Source organism: Myxocyprinus asiaticus, chromosome 26 (assembly GCF_019703515.2).
Source record: "Myxocyprinus asiaticus isolate MX2 ecotype Aquarium Trade chromosome 26, UBuf_Myxa_2, whole genome shotgun sequence".
In the NCBI taxonomy this organism is placed as follows: domain Eukaryota; kingdom Metazoa; phylum Chordata; class Actinopteri; order Cypriniformes; family Catostomidae; genus Myxocyprinus; species Myxocyprinus asiaticus.
Window position 1 is genome coordinate 38,501,228 of NC_059369.1, and position 19,075 is coordinate 38,520,302.

Sequence of the window (19,075 nt, forward strand, 5' to 3'; positions counted from 1 at the left end):
TCAAGAACATGTCTGGGCCGTTATTCACCAAAAAAACAAAATCATTAAATTAAACATTCTATCAAAAAAATAAGCCCATTTTTGTAAAAGTAAGACTTTTTGCTTAAAAGAAAGAAATTTCCCCCAAATTCTCATGACCACAATGCAAAGAAATCCCTTTCATATTTCTTTAATACAGTAATGAAAATCATTTTATTTAATTTTTTTTACTTTAAAATCAATTCAGTACAACAAATACCACCTTAACATATAAATACATGACAATGTAATTTTTTTTAAATATTTTTTTTCTTATATATATATATATATATATATATTTTGTTTAATTACAATAATGAGAATTATGGGGAAATGTGTCAAAAGTGGCACAAAAAATTTAAATCTCTCATCATATTTACTTTCTTCTGCAGAACACAAATGAATATTTTTAGAGGAATATCTCAGCTCTGTAGGTCTATACAATGCAAGTCAACTGGGTCCAAAATTTTGAAGCTCAAAAAGCATATAAAGGCTATAAAAGTTAAATCCTTGTCTTCAGAAGCAATATGATGTGTCAGTGAGAAACAGATAATTTTAGTCCTTGTTTTACTATAAAGCTCCTCTTTCGACCAACCCTCCTATGCGCATTCTTCTTTTGTTTTTATCTATTCGTATTCTTCATGCATAAGGCAACCTACTGAGCATGGAGAAGAATTAAAGACTTAAAGATTGATCTGTTTCTCACTCACACCTATCATATCACTTCCGAAGACAACTACTGGAGTCGTATGGATTACTTTCATGCTGCCTTTATGTGCTTTTTTGAGCTTCAATGTTTCGGACCCTGTTGACTTGCATTGCATGGACCTACAGAGCTGAGATATTCTTCTAAAAGTATTTATGTTCTGCAGAAGAAAAAGTCATACACATCTGGAAAGGTATGAGGGTGAGTAAATGAGAATTTTCATTTTTGGGTGAACTATCCCTTCAATGGTCCTAAAAACAGGCTTCATATTCTTTATACAAAAACTAGTCTTATTTCTATATCTTTTGATTTTGGGATGAAATATGACCAGGACATGTTTTTGACAGGTTTCGTGAGATTCAAGACACTAAGGCTCATGTTGTTACTAAAACTTGATTGTTCTCTCAGATCTTGTGCAGGGAGGCTGAATCTCTGCCATTTTGTCAGCTATTGCTTCTGTCTGGCTGCAAGTTCTGAGGCAAACGAGTCATTTGTGGTTTGCTGTTTGTCTCATCCACTGGGAAAAGTTTTGCGGAGGGAGCATTTCTTATTTGGAATCGTTTTATCACACCACCTGCCAACTTCACAGGGCAAAAAATAAAAAAGACAACTGCCGCCCCAAAACTGGTGCCATCGTTTTGTGAGAAGTCAGAGAGGTCATTTGCATGTCCTCAGAGTCGCACCTGCTCTATTTCCCCATCAAACTCTTCATATCACAACCCTGGCTGCGCCTCTTCAAATCAAAATCAAAAGTGCGTCATGTTATCTCCTCTATGCGCTCCTCTGCCTTAACATGACGCAGAGCATATCAGACGCTTTGAAGTCGCAGCCAGTGGCCATCGCAAGACAGTCGTCAAGAATTATTTAAGCTGCTTCTAATTGCAGTTGTATCTGCAGTCTTTCCAATGGATAGCGAGAGAGAGAGAGAGAGATTGAATATGAAGGGCAGGGAGCGAGGGAGAGAGCCAACAGACAGAGAACAATGTGCACGACATAAATGCCAAGCACCAAGGGGAGATCAGGGACAAACGCCACTGCGGCAAGAAAATATGAGAGTATAAATTATGCCAAACTTCAATTCGAGGATATTTATAACCGAAATACATAGAGAGAGAACACATCTTTGTGTGATTACCATTTTACAGAATTAATTAAATCAATTAAGAGTTACGATCACAAAACCTAGCAACAAATACACGAGGGATGGCTGGACTTGACTCATGTGCGTTATTTATTCAGACAATAAGGTCATGCCTTCAAATTTAATAAAAGCAAACTAGAATTCATTCAGCAAGGAGCAGGGGAGCAGTGAATTGTGGGATAGATTTCAGCGCCGCCTTTCCTCGGTTCCCTTGTCACCTGCGCTGCCTATTTATAACTTGTAACCATAACAACAGCTATATTGCTTTACAAATATAAGAGAATCCCTGACAGAGAGCAGGATGCTTTTTGCCTCGGAATGTGTTTACAACGATCTTCAAGGCAGAAAACATTAGAAGAGGAACAAAACAAATCAGGAGTTCATGTGACATTTTGACATGGTTTGAAAAGCTCCTATGAAATTAACACGCTGGTGGATGAAATAACTGACAGGATCCAAGAAGCGTTAGATCTCCTTGCCGCATAAGTATGAAATATTGTCAAACTTTAACAAACCAGGACTGAGAGGCAGCACCCAAAGTTAACATTCACCAAGAGCAAAACATGAGTAAAAATAGTTTTTGATGATTAAATTATACCAAATGGCCAGTAACTTTATTAGGACCTGCAGTATTACATGGTATTATCTGAACTGTAAGAAAGACAGTATAAATACAAGACAACTTTTGAATGTAAGTCAATGGAGAAACAGGCCTTATGCCAGCATAATGGTGCAGGACGTATGGCATCTACCAGCTCCAGCTGAGCAACTGTAAACTGTATGGACAAAAGTTACAAAACTCTCTAGTTTTAAAGGGATAGTTCACCCAAAAATGAAAATTCTCTTATCATTCACTCACCCTCATGCCATGCCAGATGTGTATGACTTTCTTTCTTCAGCAGAACAAAAAAGAAGATTATTAGAAAAATATCTCAGCTTCGTTCGTCCATACAATGCAAGTGAATGGTGACCAGACCTTTGTAGCACCAAAAATCACATAAAGGAAACATAAAAGTAATCCAGTGTTTAAATTAATAACTTAAGCAATATAATAGGTGTGGGTGAGAAACAGAACAACATTTAAGCCATTATTTACTCTAAATCTCCACTTTAACTTTCACTTTCAAATGCGAAAGTGAAACTAAACAGGCACCACATGTGACTTACAGATGTGAAAGTGGAGATTTAGAGAGAAAAAAAGGACATACATTTTGATCTGTTTCTCACCCACACCTATTACATTGCTTCTGAAGACATGGATTGAACCACTGGAGTCTTGTGGATTACTTCTGTGTTTCCTTTATGTGCTTTTTGGAGCTACAAAGGTCTGATCACCATTCACTTGCATTGTATGGACCTACAGAGCTGAGATATTCTTCTAAAAATCGTTGTTTTTGTTCTGCTGAAGAAAGTAAGTCATACACATCTGGGATGGCATGAGTGTGAGTAAATGATGAGAGAATTAAAATATTTGGGTGAATTATCCCTTAAATGTCAATTGTGTGAGTAACCTTGTCTTTTAAAGACACAGCAGACTGAACTGTTCTACCTTAACAGAGAGGTATAAACATGGCGAGATAGAAGTAAATGAAGGGCGAGAGGAGGAAATGGAGGGAGAAGAGTCTACTTTGGTTGTGCAGTGGCAGATAATGAACAGAGAGAGCGTGAAAGTGGGCCGCTGTCACAGGGCAGCGAGGCAGAACGGCGCCTCTGCCCCCTCGGCCTGCCACAGCTAACAAGCATTTAGCTGACAATGGGTTAAAGCCAAAGGTTTGACGTCTCCCAACCTTCTCAGCTCATGGATACTTTAGTTGGACCTAATTGCTCCCTGAGGGACCAATCCTGTGGTCAAACCCTCCTGAACATGGCCAAGTGCTTTCTTTCCAAAACATTGATCCATTCGACCAATATGCAATGTTTTGGACTTAATGACACCATCTTAATGAGATTAGAGCAAATCATCTTTCTGTTAATCCTATTTTTTAGAAAAAAAAAAAAATAAAAGATGTCTGCAACTGCCATGACACAAATTCAATCTCATAATCCCAAATATTCCAAAACAATCTGGGATTAAAGGGAGAAGATGAACTACAAAGATAAAAATCACATTTATTATACAGGAAAACTCAACTGAATTTTTTTATTTTCTTAAGAAAATAGGAATGATGCTTGCCTGTGCAAAACTTACAGTCATAATGCTGCGGTGTTGTGGGTGGTTGCTAGGGCGTTACTAGATGGTTGACAGGGTGGTTGCTTACTGGCCCAAGTCAAAAGAGTCCACACTCAAGTATCTATGATATTCTGGTCTCTAGACATTGCTTGGGTATCTCCTTCATTGCAAGTCTATGGAATTTAACACAAAACGTATACACCTGATCTCTTAGAAAAGTAATAGCCTCTTAAAGGGATGAAATGTATGTCCATTTTTTCACCCAAAAATGAAAATTCTCTCATCATTTACTCACCCTTATGCCATCCCAGATGTGAATGACTTTCTTTCATCTGCTGAACTCAAACGAAGATATTTTGAAGAATATCTAGCTCTTTTAGTCCATACAATGCAAGTGAATGGGTGCCAACATTTTGAAGCTCCAAAAATCACATAAATTAGCATAAAAGTAATCAATAAGACTCCAGTGGTTAAATCCATATCTTCAGAAGTAATATGATAGGTGTGGGTGAGAAACAGATCTATATTTAAATCCTTTTATAAATTTTGGTGATTCGCATTCTTTACGCATATCGCCCCCTACTGGGCAGGGAGAATAATTTCTAGCAAAAACGGACTTAAATATTGATCTGTTTCTCACCCACATGTATCATGCCACTTTTCTTATGGATTAAAACACTGGAGTCATATGGATTACTTTTATCATGCCTTTATGTGATTTTTGGAGCATCAACATTTTTGCATCCATTCACTTGCATTGTATAGACCAACAAAGCTGAAATATCCTTCTCAAAATTTTTGTTTGTGTTCTGCAGAAGTAAGTAAGTCAAACACATCTGGCAGTGGTGGCTCAGCGGTTAAGGCTCTGGGTTACGGATCAGAAGATCGGGGGTTCAAGCCCCAGCACCGCCAAGATGCCACTGCTGGGCCCTTGAGCAAGGCCCTTGACCCTATCTGCTCCAGGGGCGCCGTATCATGGCTGACACTGCACTCTGACCCCAGCTTAGCTGGGATATGTGAAAAAAAGAATTTCACTGTATATGTGCAAATGTATAATGTGTGAAAAATAAATATAATTATAATTAATTATTAACTATCCCTTTAAGGTTATTTAAAAGTAAATAACCTCATCTCAAGCCACACAATTTCAGAACATTCATGTCTTGGTGTCGATCCTTCAGCTGACAAACATTCAAAAATACATCAGGCTAAAACAAATTTCAGTAGACAAAAACAAAAAACCTTTAGATCTTCAGACAGATCACACTTTACACCGCCTCATTTTCAATCATGAAAAATTAAAAATGCCGTCTAGCCTAAGGTCTATAGTAATAATGATGTTTGCCTTAACAAGCACAAAAACGCTTGTCATGCAGACATGTGTTTCGCTGCACCGACAATAAACTCTGTGTGAACTTTGGGGAACATCAACTTTTCTAACCTGCTGCTCTCACGTACGATACTTCAGCTAGATTTCACTTCTTTATTTGGCGATTCATGGTCTCAAACCAAATGACAGAGCAAACGGAGCAAACACATTGATTTCTCGACGGGAAGACGGATGCTGCAGAACCCGTCCACTTCTTTTCTTTTCCCTTTGAACAGCTGCATCATTTATTGCCTGGAGACAAAGCCCAGCTCGAGTTTCATTTTACCATGTTCATTATTTGCTCTTAAAAATGTCTGCAGGATAGAGGAAAAAAGCAAAGTCCTCCAGGAACTAAACCAAACTTCATAACAACACATGAAGTGTTTGGAGACATTCGTCAGCCTGCGGACGTGAGGGAAAGCAGGTGTCATAAATCTGAGAATTCAAGTCTTCTAGTTTCAGTTCCTAAAGCTCTGTCTGAGCAGACGTTTGTCCTAGTTTAGCAATACGTGACAGAATAAAAATGCAACTTCCGCAGCACCTCCATTCAGCTGTTAAACAACTAAAACAACATTAGGAATGCTGTTGTGTATGATCAGAACATTAAGTCAAATGTAATTGGATTAGGTTTCAGTTTTCCCCCACACATTGCTGGTAACGTGATTTTCCTGAAATTTCACATTTCATTTGAGGTGTTTGCTGAGGCAAGCATCACTACTACCATTGCTCATGCTTGAGATTAAGGATTTTTAAAAACCCCAAACCCCAGGATTACATTTCGGCACATAACTCTTCCCACATCGTTTGTGCAACAGACATGAATGATTCCTCAAATCATGTGGCTTGTTGAAGAGAAGTGTGCAATTACTTTAATGTGATCAGACTTACAATCTTTACCAAAAAATCTCACTTATTTGTATTGAAGGAGGGACCCAACCCCTACCTAGAGACATAGATGTAGGCTATTTTAACTTGCCATTAAGCAGCCAGAACCCAGAAAACTCTACCAAATACTTAGCAATGCCCTAGAAACTAAGACTGGGTAAAAACAAATGGTTTTCCATTAATCGCAATCTGCATTACGTTGATTGTAATGGATGGGTCGATCATAAGACAACCACTGGTTGATTTGTTAAAAGAAAATAAACAAGAAATATAAACTACACCAATAAAAAGAATCTTAAAGATAACTTTTTATTCCCTCAATTTGGTACCCACTCACTGTTTGAATGACTGTCAGGCGGCTTATTGTGCATTCTCTGAGAGCGTTTGCAGAGTTGCAGTAATGCGTATACGATAATTGATTATTATGGTTGTACAGCACAGTGGTCAATTACTGTTGTTTTTATTGTGCTCTATAAATAAACTGATTGATTGATTGATCAAATATACTTCAAAATTCTGTGAAAATGCCCATCTTGGTGAGGCAAAAATGTCTAGAGAGAAAGTAAACAGTTGGACAAATATGTATGAAAATATCAGATTTTAGGTCTAATTGCCTAATAGGAATATTCTGGTTTCAATACAAGTTAAGCTCAATTGACAGCATTTGTAGCATAATATTGATTACCAAAAAAAATAAAAAAATTTTACTGCCCCCCCCTCCTTAAAAAAAAAAAAAGAAAAAAAAAAAAAGAAGAAAAAATCTGGGTTCTAGTGAGACACTTACAATGGAAGTGAATGGGGCCTATACGTAAACATTAAAAAACTCACTGTTTCAAAAGTATAGCCACAGGTCATAAACAATGTGCATGTAAACATGATTTTAGTGTGATAAAACCACTTTCTAATCTTTTCTGTGTAAAGTTATAGCCAATTGTACAACTTCGTTGCCATGATGATGTCATGTCAACAAACCCTAAAACAAATGTTCACATTTGAATTTAAACAACTTTACAGCTCAAATAATACATGAATTTTGACAGAAGAATTAATGTGTGCTTTTATAAAACTATTAGCTTCACATTTCTGCTTTTAAACCCTCGAAAAATTGGCCCCATTCAATTCCATTGTAAGTGCCTCAATGTAACATCGATTTTTCCTTTTTTCTTTTTTTTTAAAGAAGGGACCAGTCTAAATGAATTTTTGTGTTAATCAACATCATGCCACAAATGCTGTCGATTGAGCTTAACTTGTATTGAACCTGGAATATTCCTTTAATATTAATCAAACAACAATAACAAGAAAACGAGAAAACCAGTCACTGCTCTTGCCTGGATAACTTAAACTGCTTTAAAATGTATTAATGCCTTATAATCATACAGTGAAGACCGGTAATTTAAGTTGATTTGTTACATTTCATGACTTTTTTAATATCTGAATTAGGGGTGTAACGATTCACTCACCTCACGATTTGGTTCGTTTCATGATACTGAGCTCACGGTTCAGTTTACGATTCTTTAAACTAAGCCTGAATCAAGAAAAGTTCAGATTGAAAGTTTTATTATTATTTTATTATTATTATTAATAAAGAGATATGCAAAGCATTTAAAATTTAGCACTGTTATTAAAAGTGCTATATGATCCATCAGAGATGTACTGGATTTAAAAATCAACTTACGACAGGGCAATGGTGACACCAAATTGAAATACGAGTTAATAATTAGCTTTGCTGAAAATTTTGAATAATGTTAGATACATATGCTGCTTACACATGGTCACTGATTATTGCATACATTTAAAATATTTTTAATTAAAGCTATATTTTTCTAAAATAATATTGTCTCTGATTACATCTAAATATTATATTCAAAAATACATATTTAATGGAAGTGCATGCTTATCCAGTTAAATCATGTACCTATTTAAATGTACTGATCAAATCAAATCAGACATGACATTTGAAATAGCATAGCATTATTACACATATTCAGCATCAAATACAGTATATAGTAGATTAATATGGCACTATCATTAAACCTCTTTAAACTTGAATTTTCTCTAGCGTAGTCAGAGCAGATCACCTGGAGAAGCATCCTAATTTGCCAAAAATCTTAAATAAGTGTCCTAACTTTAGTTAAGATTTGCTTCTGTAATAGAACAGATTCCTCCCAGCTAAAAAAGGCGCTTCTCTCCCGCTCACTGTATTACATTTGCTTACATGGTTTCCAATTACAGTACTCGCAGATTCAGCTAATAATCGCATTTTAGAGCTCATTGTGTGCATTGAAGCGATTTCAATGTGTATGCCCACGTTACGTAGGCTTAGGACGTTGTGCATATTTGATTCAAATGTTTGTAAAATAATTAAAAAACTTCCAATCTCCACAATGCATAGTCACATTTTTGAACCACGGTGTATCATGCCACGATACACCGTTACACCCCTAATCTGAATGTTAACTTGAATACTTGATACTACTGTTAAAAACTTCAAGCATTGTTTTCTGAATTTTCTTAATCTTCATTCTATTGTTTTTATAGCTGTTAAAATTAACTTGCTAACACATGCGGTTAATTTAAAATGTTAAACGTGTTCATTTTTCTTAACTGCGATTAATGTGTTTACCGATTTACTGAGTTCTGAACACTGGTTGGAATAGGGCAGAACCTTTGCGAGATCAAGTGATGGAGAAATTACCACTTAACCGTATTTTCTTTTTTACAAAACAAACCCAGATGGGACCTGTGAAAAGCTGCATTCACATGACTCATTAGAGTGAAGCATCAGCGTTGCCCTGGTGCCGTGTTGTCCTTCTTTCTTACAGACAGTTTGGATAAATGATCGTTTATGTTCACAGTGCCAGCGCTAAAAGCAAAACAAAACATTCTTTTCAATAGCTTTTCATGTGGAGTTCAAAACGGTGCGAATCATGAGAATGTGACTTCCCGATTGCAAAGTGGATAGCCACGATTAATATATTGAAGGATGAGATTTAATGCCATTGTCCAAAAGTATATAGTATACAGTCAAATTTAATCACTTTTTAAATCTGCAATTGATCACAATTAACTAAGAAAAATCATGCGATTCATTGTGATTAAATATTTTGCTCTGTTGGTATTTGTTGAGGTACCGAAATTGACATTGAGAATCATCAAACTGCTTTTATATGAAAGCAAAATTGACATTATAACAGATATATACCCAAATCAATTGTAACAATCAAAATCTGAATCGAAATGGGAAATCTGTCTCTCTACCCAGCCCTATAAGCAATGTTCCCTCTAACTTTTTCCTTGCTGAGCAAATCTTATTTCTATTGGGCAGAACCTTCAACCACCTGAGCAGAATATTATATGTAATAACAAATAAACAAAGAGCAGTCAGTGGCTTTCTTTTCAATATTGTTGTTTGATTAATATTAACAACATAATTGACAACAGCAGATCTAATAGGCAGCATTAGTGAGTTTACTCTGCAAAGTCTTTCGCACAGATCCAATATTTTGACACATACCTGATTTGTTGCACCTGTTTGCATTCACGCAAGACATAAGTGACTGTTTATGTTAATCACTAGCGAGAAGGGCACTGATCATGAAGCACATTTAACCGTTCGGGTGTGAAGACGCATTTCCGCATTTACCAATATCGCTCGCGCCCCGTGATAAATGGGGTACGTGTTGCTTCACGCCTCAATAATGTGTATTTCAGCTCCATACTGGGAAAAAATGTATATTCATATGGACTCCAGCTGAAACACTGAGCGTGCATTTAGCTCTGATTCAAGAAAAATTCTAGGTTTTCCCACACACTTGAGTCCGTCATCTGCATGGATGTTTTTACCATCTGCGCGGAAGCAACATCAGATGTGCGTGGCCGCACGTGCAGCTTAGAGGGAACAGTGCCTACAAGCAACCTCCCAGAGCACCTTAAAAACCGCCTATCAATGCCCTACCAACCACCAACAAAATTACTGCCTAACAATGCCTTAGCAACCACTAACAAAACTTGAGCTATTGCCTAACAACACACCATCACCCACCCAGAACAACATAGCAACCGCCTAGCAACATGCTAATCACTCAGAGCACTTCAGCAACTGCATAGCAATGTCCTGGCAACCACCCACAACACCCTTAAATCGTAGTGGTGAGTTTTGCACGCGAAAACACCACTCACATTTTCTTCTGAAAATGTATAAATCAAGTTTCCACTTTGTTAAATCATGCATCAGTGTCAATGAACTTCCTTCTCAATCTTAATTAGTTGTTGCTGTGGATGTTTCTGGGAAATTTTAAAACATGACATATTGCATATCCCCCTCAAATGGGTATTCACACCCCTTACTCATACTTGGGCACTTGTGCCGATCTCTAGTGTGTGTGGTCGATTAAATCTGACAACTGCTGTACTCCTGTGTGTCCAGTGAAACACCGCTTGCCTTGACCTTGCCTGCGGGTCTGTCCTGATGTTATGGCGCCTTCTGACACTGAACACACACACACACACACACCTGTTTGCCACAATCTCTCTCATTACGTCCAGTCAACAATGAGTCACTGGCCCCTAATGGCCTTTTACGACTCTACGGCTGCAGCAGAAATATAACTGTGCTCAAAGAATTATGTCGCATTAAAAACCCTCAATGATCCCCGCAGGCATCTGACATTCAGGGGAAAAGAGAAAGTTTGAAGGAAATTGGATGGAAATTGGCTTCTCAAGGCACAGAGCGAGAGAGATGAATGTAGAGGTGCGGAGTGATGTCACGAGAGAAGGCCACAGCCCAGCATGCAGTGGGCCGGAAAGAGACAATAGCTCTGGTCCAAACCCTAATTTGCTGCCTTTCTGCCCAATAGCTGCATCCTAAGTAGAATGTGTCTGATTCAAAACGTTCTATATAGAAAGGAACTCCATCCATCTTACTGTACAAATAGCACTCCTCACATAAAGTGCACAGAAGTTTCAAAATTGAAACTGTAAACGAACCCATTTTTTGCAGCATGTATACATAACCCATTCAGTGTGTTGATCCAAGTGTGAAAACATCATTTTTAAATGCTGGTAACTGGTTAATACTGTTACCATTTCTATTTTATAATCAATATTTCTCTCACTTTGTCTATTAACTTGGATTTACTTTTCTTTTTTTTTTTCTTGAAACAAGTCATCTTAGGAGGCAACGTAATTATGTTGACTACCTTTTGGAACAGTCTTTGAATCAGAAGCATGTGAACGATATCTTAAAATGCTGCCTAGGAAGGCAGCTCACAAGTTTTCGGAACAGAGTGCATATCATTAGAGGAAGTAGATCATAAAAAATATTTGAAGGTCTGGGCAAAGCTACTGTTCCATGGACAGCTTCGCGACCTTTCTTCTAGAATGCCACTGTAGTGTTTCCTTCGAGGACAAAACGAGTCAAGGAAGTCAGTCTTATCTTAGACTCCCTGACCAAGAGATAGGAAAATCCCTTGAAAAGCTTCAGCTTATCAGAGCTTTTGTTTGGGGAAGAGAGTACACGCAAGAAAGTGTGCTTGGGTGATCTTGATATGGGTTGGGTGTTCTTATCAGAGACAAAAACACAGTAACACAGCTTGATCACACCGTATACAGAAAAGAACAGAGAATATAGGAGAACCACACAGAGAGCGAATAAACTGCATTCTGCTAGTGTAACTTCATTTGATATTTAATTTTAAATTGGCTCTGGGCCGGACAAAAACCTGCTGGTCCTGAACGAGGAACCGTAAATGTTAGGGGCTGGGAAATAATGTATTTTCCAAGTAAAGTTTTCAACAAAAAAATAAAATAAAAATTCTGACTAGAAAAAAAAATCCTGTTAAATTTACGGTAAAAACTGACAGCTGTGGTTGCCAGAAATTCACTGTAAAAAATACAGTGACAATGTTTCAGACTTTATGGATGCCATTTTGGTGCCTGTATATTTTACAATTCACTACCGTATATACAGTATCATTTAATGATATAATGTTAATAAACCAACCAACTGGAAATGTAAGCACAGCGTAGTTCTAGCGGGAAGACTAGCAGCTGTACATCATCACACCATTAGCTAGGTAACTCCTAGCCAATTACATGTACGCCAGTGCTTTATAAGTCTGCTCACAATCCATCACATTGCTGTTTCAGTGTGCTAACACGGCAACCTCCACCACCCCACCACCACCAGCTGAGTCCCGTCCTGCATGGGAGTAGGCTCCTCACCCCTGCCTCCTATCTCCGGCAGGATATGATGGTTCCGAGTACAGCTTCTTTGGACCACCAGACGGGGCTTACGCCAAAGAGAGACATTACATTTCTGTTTTATATTCATCAAATAAATGTCATCTTAAAAAGTCTGTGAGTCTTCCTGATAGAACTAAAAAAGCTGCTTTGCACTTTATTGTACTGTTAACCACCACAGTAACACAAGTGGCACATCAAAAGGCCACATGATGACTTGGATTTTTCTAGTAAAATTACATTTTGCAGACATAAATTGCTAGAGAGCATCATTTAGACACCACACATATATATATATATATATATATATATATATATATATATATACACACATACAATATTTCATGACCTCCAGTCATTCAAAAATTAATTTATTGGCTGCAGAATTGGATTGGCTCTTGGCAGCCATTTTTGTTGATTTGTCCAAATGACGTTACAAGCACATGTACCAAAGAAAATATGTACAAATATACTCAAAAAAGATGGCTCTTTTGCTGAACTTGGTTCAGTCATGGACAGTGGTTCCACATGTTTGAAATGAGTTTTTATAACTTAAAATTACTAAGTAACCTTAACTCAAATACTTTGTGTAGAGGGAACCTAATTGAATTGGGTAAACCTAACAAAATCAGACGTCAAAGTAACTCAAATTAATCACTTTTATTTCTTTATGTACTAGCTAATGACAGTGAACATTAGCATGCTAAATACATGCTGGTGTGAGGCACAACAGAGTGCAGTGGTGACTATGCTATGGTTAGCACAGCAACTGCTCAATGAAGAGAGCAATAAATATAACGTAACTCATGTATCTCCTAAGATCAAGCTCCCATCTTCACCATAATGGTAATCCATTTTCATGGACAGGGGGTATGAATTATTTTGTTGGGCTCTGCTCTAGGTTTTAATCAGGGCACGTAAAACACTGACAGCTAAAAAAAATAATCGATCAATAAAGCTATCGATACTCACCTCTCCATTTCATACTCTTTTAGTCCAGGTTTCACATGTTTCATCACCTGTGAGGATACAAACAAATACAAACAGTCAAATCAGATAAAAGCGTTTTACAAAATATTAAATTAGTGATTCATTTAAATCGCTCTAGTGCTCCTAATGCCATTATGAGGGCTTCCTCGTTTCCTTTGCACAGCATAATCATCTCAATGAACTCTCACTGATGGTCGGATTCAGAGCGAGCAGATGCCGCAGAGAGTCGTGGTATGGCTCTGAAAATGACCAGCAATTGACTTCAAATTACAGTCTGTTCCATCTAGTTGATAAGAGTAATTTCGTGTTCGATAAAAAGAAATGTGGATGAGTGAGTGTTGAGGGCAGATTAAAGGGGCTGTTTGATGATTGTAGGTTACGAGGTTTTTATTTTGATCGAGAGAGAGTGTCTGTGTGAGAGTTACACAGCACAGCATCATTGAAAGATCACCGGGAGACTGCAGAGATCATGTTGTTTCAGATAATGTTAGTATTTGAGGTGACAGAGGTAATAATATACTTTTAAGAATGCAATGTTGTCCAAATAAAGTCCATATAAATCAAAGTCTGTTTTGGATGTCTCATATGGGATTACAAGATTATGTAATTAATATTTTCATATTCATTCACCCTCATATGGTTCCAAACCCAAACAACTTTTTCTTCTGTGGAATACAAAAGGAGATGTATAGCAGAATGTTCACGCTACTCTTTTCCATGTAATGAAAGAGTAAGTGACGGATGCTGTCAAGCTCCTAAAAAGACAAAGCACCATAAAATAGTCCATATGACTTGTGCAAAATATTCAAAGTCTGAATACAGAGTTTGAATATAGAGATGCACAAATAAGACATGAGAGCTTCGGCTTCAAAAATTTACTTTGAATGACTTAAATTTGGGTCTGTTTCTCTTGAGTCTGAACCGTGGCCCGATTGCGTCATCAATGTGAGTACAAGCGGCAGCTGTTTACCACTGTAACTAGGTAACAACTCAAGAAGACATCAGCTTCGCTGTGTTATTGAAGTATTCATCTCTTTGGATTTATCACCAAAACTTTACATCCACAGAACGACATGTGTTTGTCTGCCATGGATGCACTGAATGCGCAATGATGTGATGAATGTTAGCATTTGTCTGCCATGAGCCCGCGTTGCAAGAGATGTGAAGAATGTTAGCTGCTCTCTGAAGGGGATTTATTTGGAGACAAGCATGTATGAGGAATGCATTATACCATAATAATTGCGATCGGAAGCCTGCAAAGACGCGAATTATACAGTATATCATCACAAGTGGTTCACTTCCGCGATTTGGTACAATTGCATTCATATCAGCAACGAACTGTACCGAGTTAACATAAACCGTACCCCAGACCACCTTTTCAAGACATCATTCGAATCCGGGTGCATACCAAATGTGCTAGTGTAAAAGCACCCTCACTCTCAAGTGATCAAAGGGCTTCAGAAGACTTGGAATATAGCACACAAGTCATATGGACTACTTGTCCTTGGAGGTTGACAGCACTCAGTCACTGTCTCCTTTCATTGTATTGAAAAGAGCAGCACGAACATTCTGCCTAACCTCCTTTCATTCTGCCAAATCTCCTTTTGTGTTCTATGGAAGAAAAAAAAAGTCATAGGGGTTTGGAACAACATGATGTTGAGTAACTGATGAAAGAATTTTCATTTTGGGGTGAACTGTTCCTTTAGTACTGAGAGAGAGAGAGAGAGAGAGAGAGAGAGAGAGAGAGAGAGAGAGAGAGAGAGAGATGAACAAAGAGACAGAATAGAAGAGATAGAAATCGAGCCCTGTTGACCAATTGACTTGGTGTGGTATCGCAGTGCTGGGCAGCTTAGGTGTTGAACACTCGATTTTAATGATGTCCCGTGAGAGGACGTGGATGAGGAAGGCAGAGAATAAACTCACAGACATAATAACTTTTCAACACTCTCTCACTCTGTTCTTAACTGCATACATTTTTTTTTTTGTGGAACACAAAAACTAAATTGGAGCTACAAATGGAAGCACAATTGTGAATTTCTTTCAGCAACATTGTCTTACAATGAAATTAATTCTGTAAATGACACACTGCAAAAAAAACTTGGTGTGGGATGAGTTACACACTGAAGTTTCAATATTTACAGTTAGGGCATTATTCAAATCACAGTATGAACATTAGTAATAGTTATGCTTGCCTTTGAAAACTTAAGTACAATATGAAGACTTTAGCTTCTCCTCACACCACCATAAACACTTGAAAAACACATCTATGTCTGCACATAGTCCATTATTCATATCAGGCAGGTTTAAAGGGCAAGTAACTGTCATTCGCTGCTGTCAGACTCAATTAAACGCTAAAAGTCCTTGACTGAAGCTTAACTCTTAATCTCTGACTTGGGTGAAACTGACCTTCGCCTCACCACAAAGACAAAATCAGCATTTAGTTCAACATTTCCATTTCAAACCAGCAAATCTGCTGCTGTAAGCACCACTAACATGCTAAGATACAATCGGGTGAATCTCACAAAGCCGGTCAAGAACATGTCCAGGTCATGTTTCACTCCAAAAGCACGAGAAATTCAAATGTATATTTTGCATAAGGAAAATGAAGCCTGTTTTTGGACCATTAAATTCTATTACTACAGTACGAGAAAAAAGTATATATTATTTACATTGTAAAGTATTTATACATCATGGTAGTATCTGTTGTACTGCCTTTATGCTGACTGAATAACTTGTTTATAACTGGACTAACCAGCGGACCAAACATTGCATCTGAAATGTTGCTCTGGTCATCCTGAAATAACGTGTAAAGAATATCCAAAGCCTGCATAGAGTTTTTAGAGCAAATAAGTTGAATACAAACTTGAAACTGTGCCAAAGAGCAGGTTTATTGACACTTTTGAAAAATATATTATAGATTCACATGGCAAAGTTGTAAGGACTGATTAACGCACATCGTGTTCCCAGAGCTGTGTGACGTGTTATCGCTCCCAGACACGAGACCAGTTCTTCACAATGTTTTTTCTGCGTGTTCTAAATCACAAGCATTTTATTAATAAGAGTCACAGTGGCTACAATTTCTCCAGAAGTGACGATTTTGTTCTTTTGAAGACATGGGATGGAAATGCGGCTTTACTTGCACAATGATTGTGCTATATTCTGTTTTTTTTTTTTTTTTTTTTGCATAAACAAAAATTGCAACATGGATGGAAATATAGCTACTGTGAATAATGAGAATTACAAAAAACTAAAAAGTTAAATGTCCAGACACATTACAGTAATGAGAATTTATAGGACAAATTGTCCTTAATTGTCGTGAAAATAATGTCACAATGGAATAAAACATTACTGGTCCTAAAACAGCCTTCCTTTTCTTTATTCATATATTTATGAGATTCATCCGTTCAGTCCGAGTGCTGGCATCCTGACAAGGTGTGATGAAGAGGAGAAGGATCCAAAATATACGCCGGTTCTTTTAGTCATAACCTCTGGCTGAGTTCCTCACTGAAAACCCCTTTGTGTTACGGTAAATCAAGCCGACAAGCGTTTTAGGTTATGTGTGAAACTAAGAAAGAACTAATTCATTGTTCAGACAACCTCTAAAATCCTAATTAAAAGGATGTGTTAAAGAAGAGAAACCTGAACATATACTGTATAGAAACAAAATGACTGAGTGCATTAGAGAATTTGGAATCCTGTTTGTTTGCCTAGCGACATACTGAATTCACAAAAGAGCATCTTTTTTCCTTGCTTTTAGGTTTCATGCACCGAACTAGAGATGTGAATGATAAGGAATTGAACTGTAGTGATTTAGGTTCACATGTAATGAATTTGCTTCCTTAAAGGTGAAGTGTGCAATTTGTTGGTTGATTTCCCCAAAAAGTAACACTGCGATTCTGTAGCTCTATCAAATATTGCTCTGTTTGTTTGTGGAATCCCGACCAACCAACACTGTCTCACAATAAAGTGAGTTTAGAGTGGGACTTTTTGTTTGTCCGACAAAATGCAAATGAGGGTAATTGTTATTTTTTTTCAATTCTTTTTGGAAATAGCAGAGACACAGAAATCGTCACTTTAACTGTCACCTTCAATGGTTCCTCTATTGATTATTTTAGTAATTTTGAAATTGCATTCCCTTCTCTCAGAAGTCTGGTGCAAAATTATGCATTTTCACTCAATGGTTTCCTGCCCCTGCGGTGAACTCTTCTATATCCCCGTCCCTCATTTCTGCATTCAGAAATCAATTTGTTTCCATTGTGGCCATGACTCGTGTCCCTTTTCAACGGAATATCCAGTAATAACGGAAGACACAAGATTACAGCCATCAGCTGTTTGTCTTTATCAGTTCATGCTTGGACTGGCACTTATGAAGACCTATATCACGTAATATGCGCAGGAGCCTTTACTGCTGGGCACCAGAGAATTCGAAGAAGGAGAGGCCTCAAAATGCATCCAGACCTTCAACTGAAGATTGACCCAGCTGGCCAGGGTCATTTCTCTATCTGATGAGGTTCTGGGGCCATTTCCTTTCCATAACGCAAGAATAACCATTTCACTGCGCTTTTATAATATCCTTCTTACACATGGTTGGATCCTAACCAGAGCAGAATGAATAGAAATGGAACTGAATTTTTATTTATTTATTTTTATTTTTTTTACAGTTTTGAAGGAATAATTTACCCAATAATTAAAATTCTATCATTAATGACTCAATGACCAAACTTGAAAATGCCGTTATCTTTTTCTGTGGAGCACAACATGAGAATTTCTGAAGAATGTTCAAGCAGGCCTTTTCCCATAGATTTATTGTTCATAGTGACATGTCTACCAAGCTTCAAAAAGGACAAAAAATATATAAAAATAAGGCAACACTTTACAATAATGCTGTATTTGTTAACATTAGTTAATGCAGGTGTAATAAACTAACAATAAACATTGTTACAGCATTTGTTAATCTTAGTTATTATTGACTTATGAAAATATGATTGTTCAAACCTGGTTCATGTAAGTTCATAATGCATTAACTAATGTTAACATGTTAACTTGTAATAAAAAAAAAATATATTAGTATATGTTAAAATGAAAATTAACCTAGATTAATAAGTGCTGTAAAAGTAGTTTGTTGTTAGTTAATGTTAACTAATGTACCTGCTAATGTTAACAAATACAACCTTATTGTAAAGTTACCAAAAATAAGTAAATAAACAAAAATCCTAAAAGTAAAAAAAAAAAAAAAAGTGTTTTCTAACTAGCTAAATCACTTTTTATGAGGAACATATAAATATTTACAATAAGTTACTATTCACTGAAAACCTTCCCTTCCACCGAAGCTCTGAAATCTATGAACTACGGAAAACATAACAGCAGCTTTAGAACTGAAAATAACAGAATTTTCATTTTTGTGTGAACTATATCTTTAAGGCTAAGCTGTTTCTTAGGTGTGGGGTTGAAAAAAAAAAGAAAAAGTGACACAAATTGATGTTCAACATGCCTTTTGACGTAATAACCAATTTAAAGCCAGCAATTACCATGTTAAATACAATATGATCAGAGCTT

The 19,075-nt window shown here is 37.0% G+C and overlaps 1 protein-coding gene across 1 annotated transcript in view; it reads right to left on the reverse strand.

Annotated features, from left to right (window-relative positions):
* Positions 1 to 19,075, reverse strand: part of LOC127416603 (xaa-Pro dipeptidase-like) — a 79,719-nt gene that overhangs the window by 22,533 nt on the left and 38,111 nt on the right. Inside the window, exon 9 of the mRNA XM_051656033.1 lies at positions 13,502 to 13,548. Within this exon, the coding sequence (XP_051511993.1) occupies positions 13,502 to 13,548 (47 nt within the window). The remainder of the gene's footprint in view (positions 1 to 13,501; positions 13,549 to 19,075) is intronic.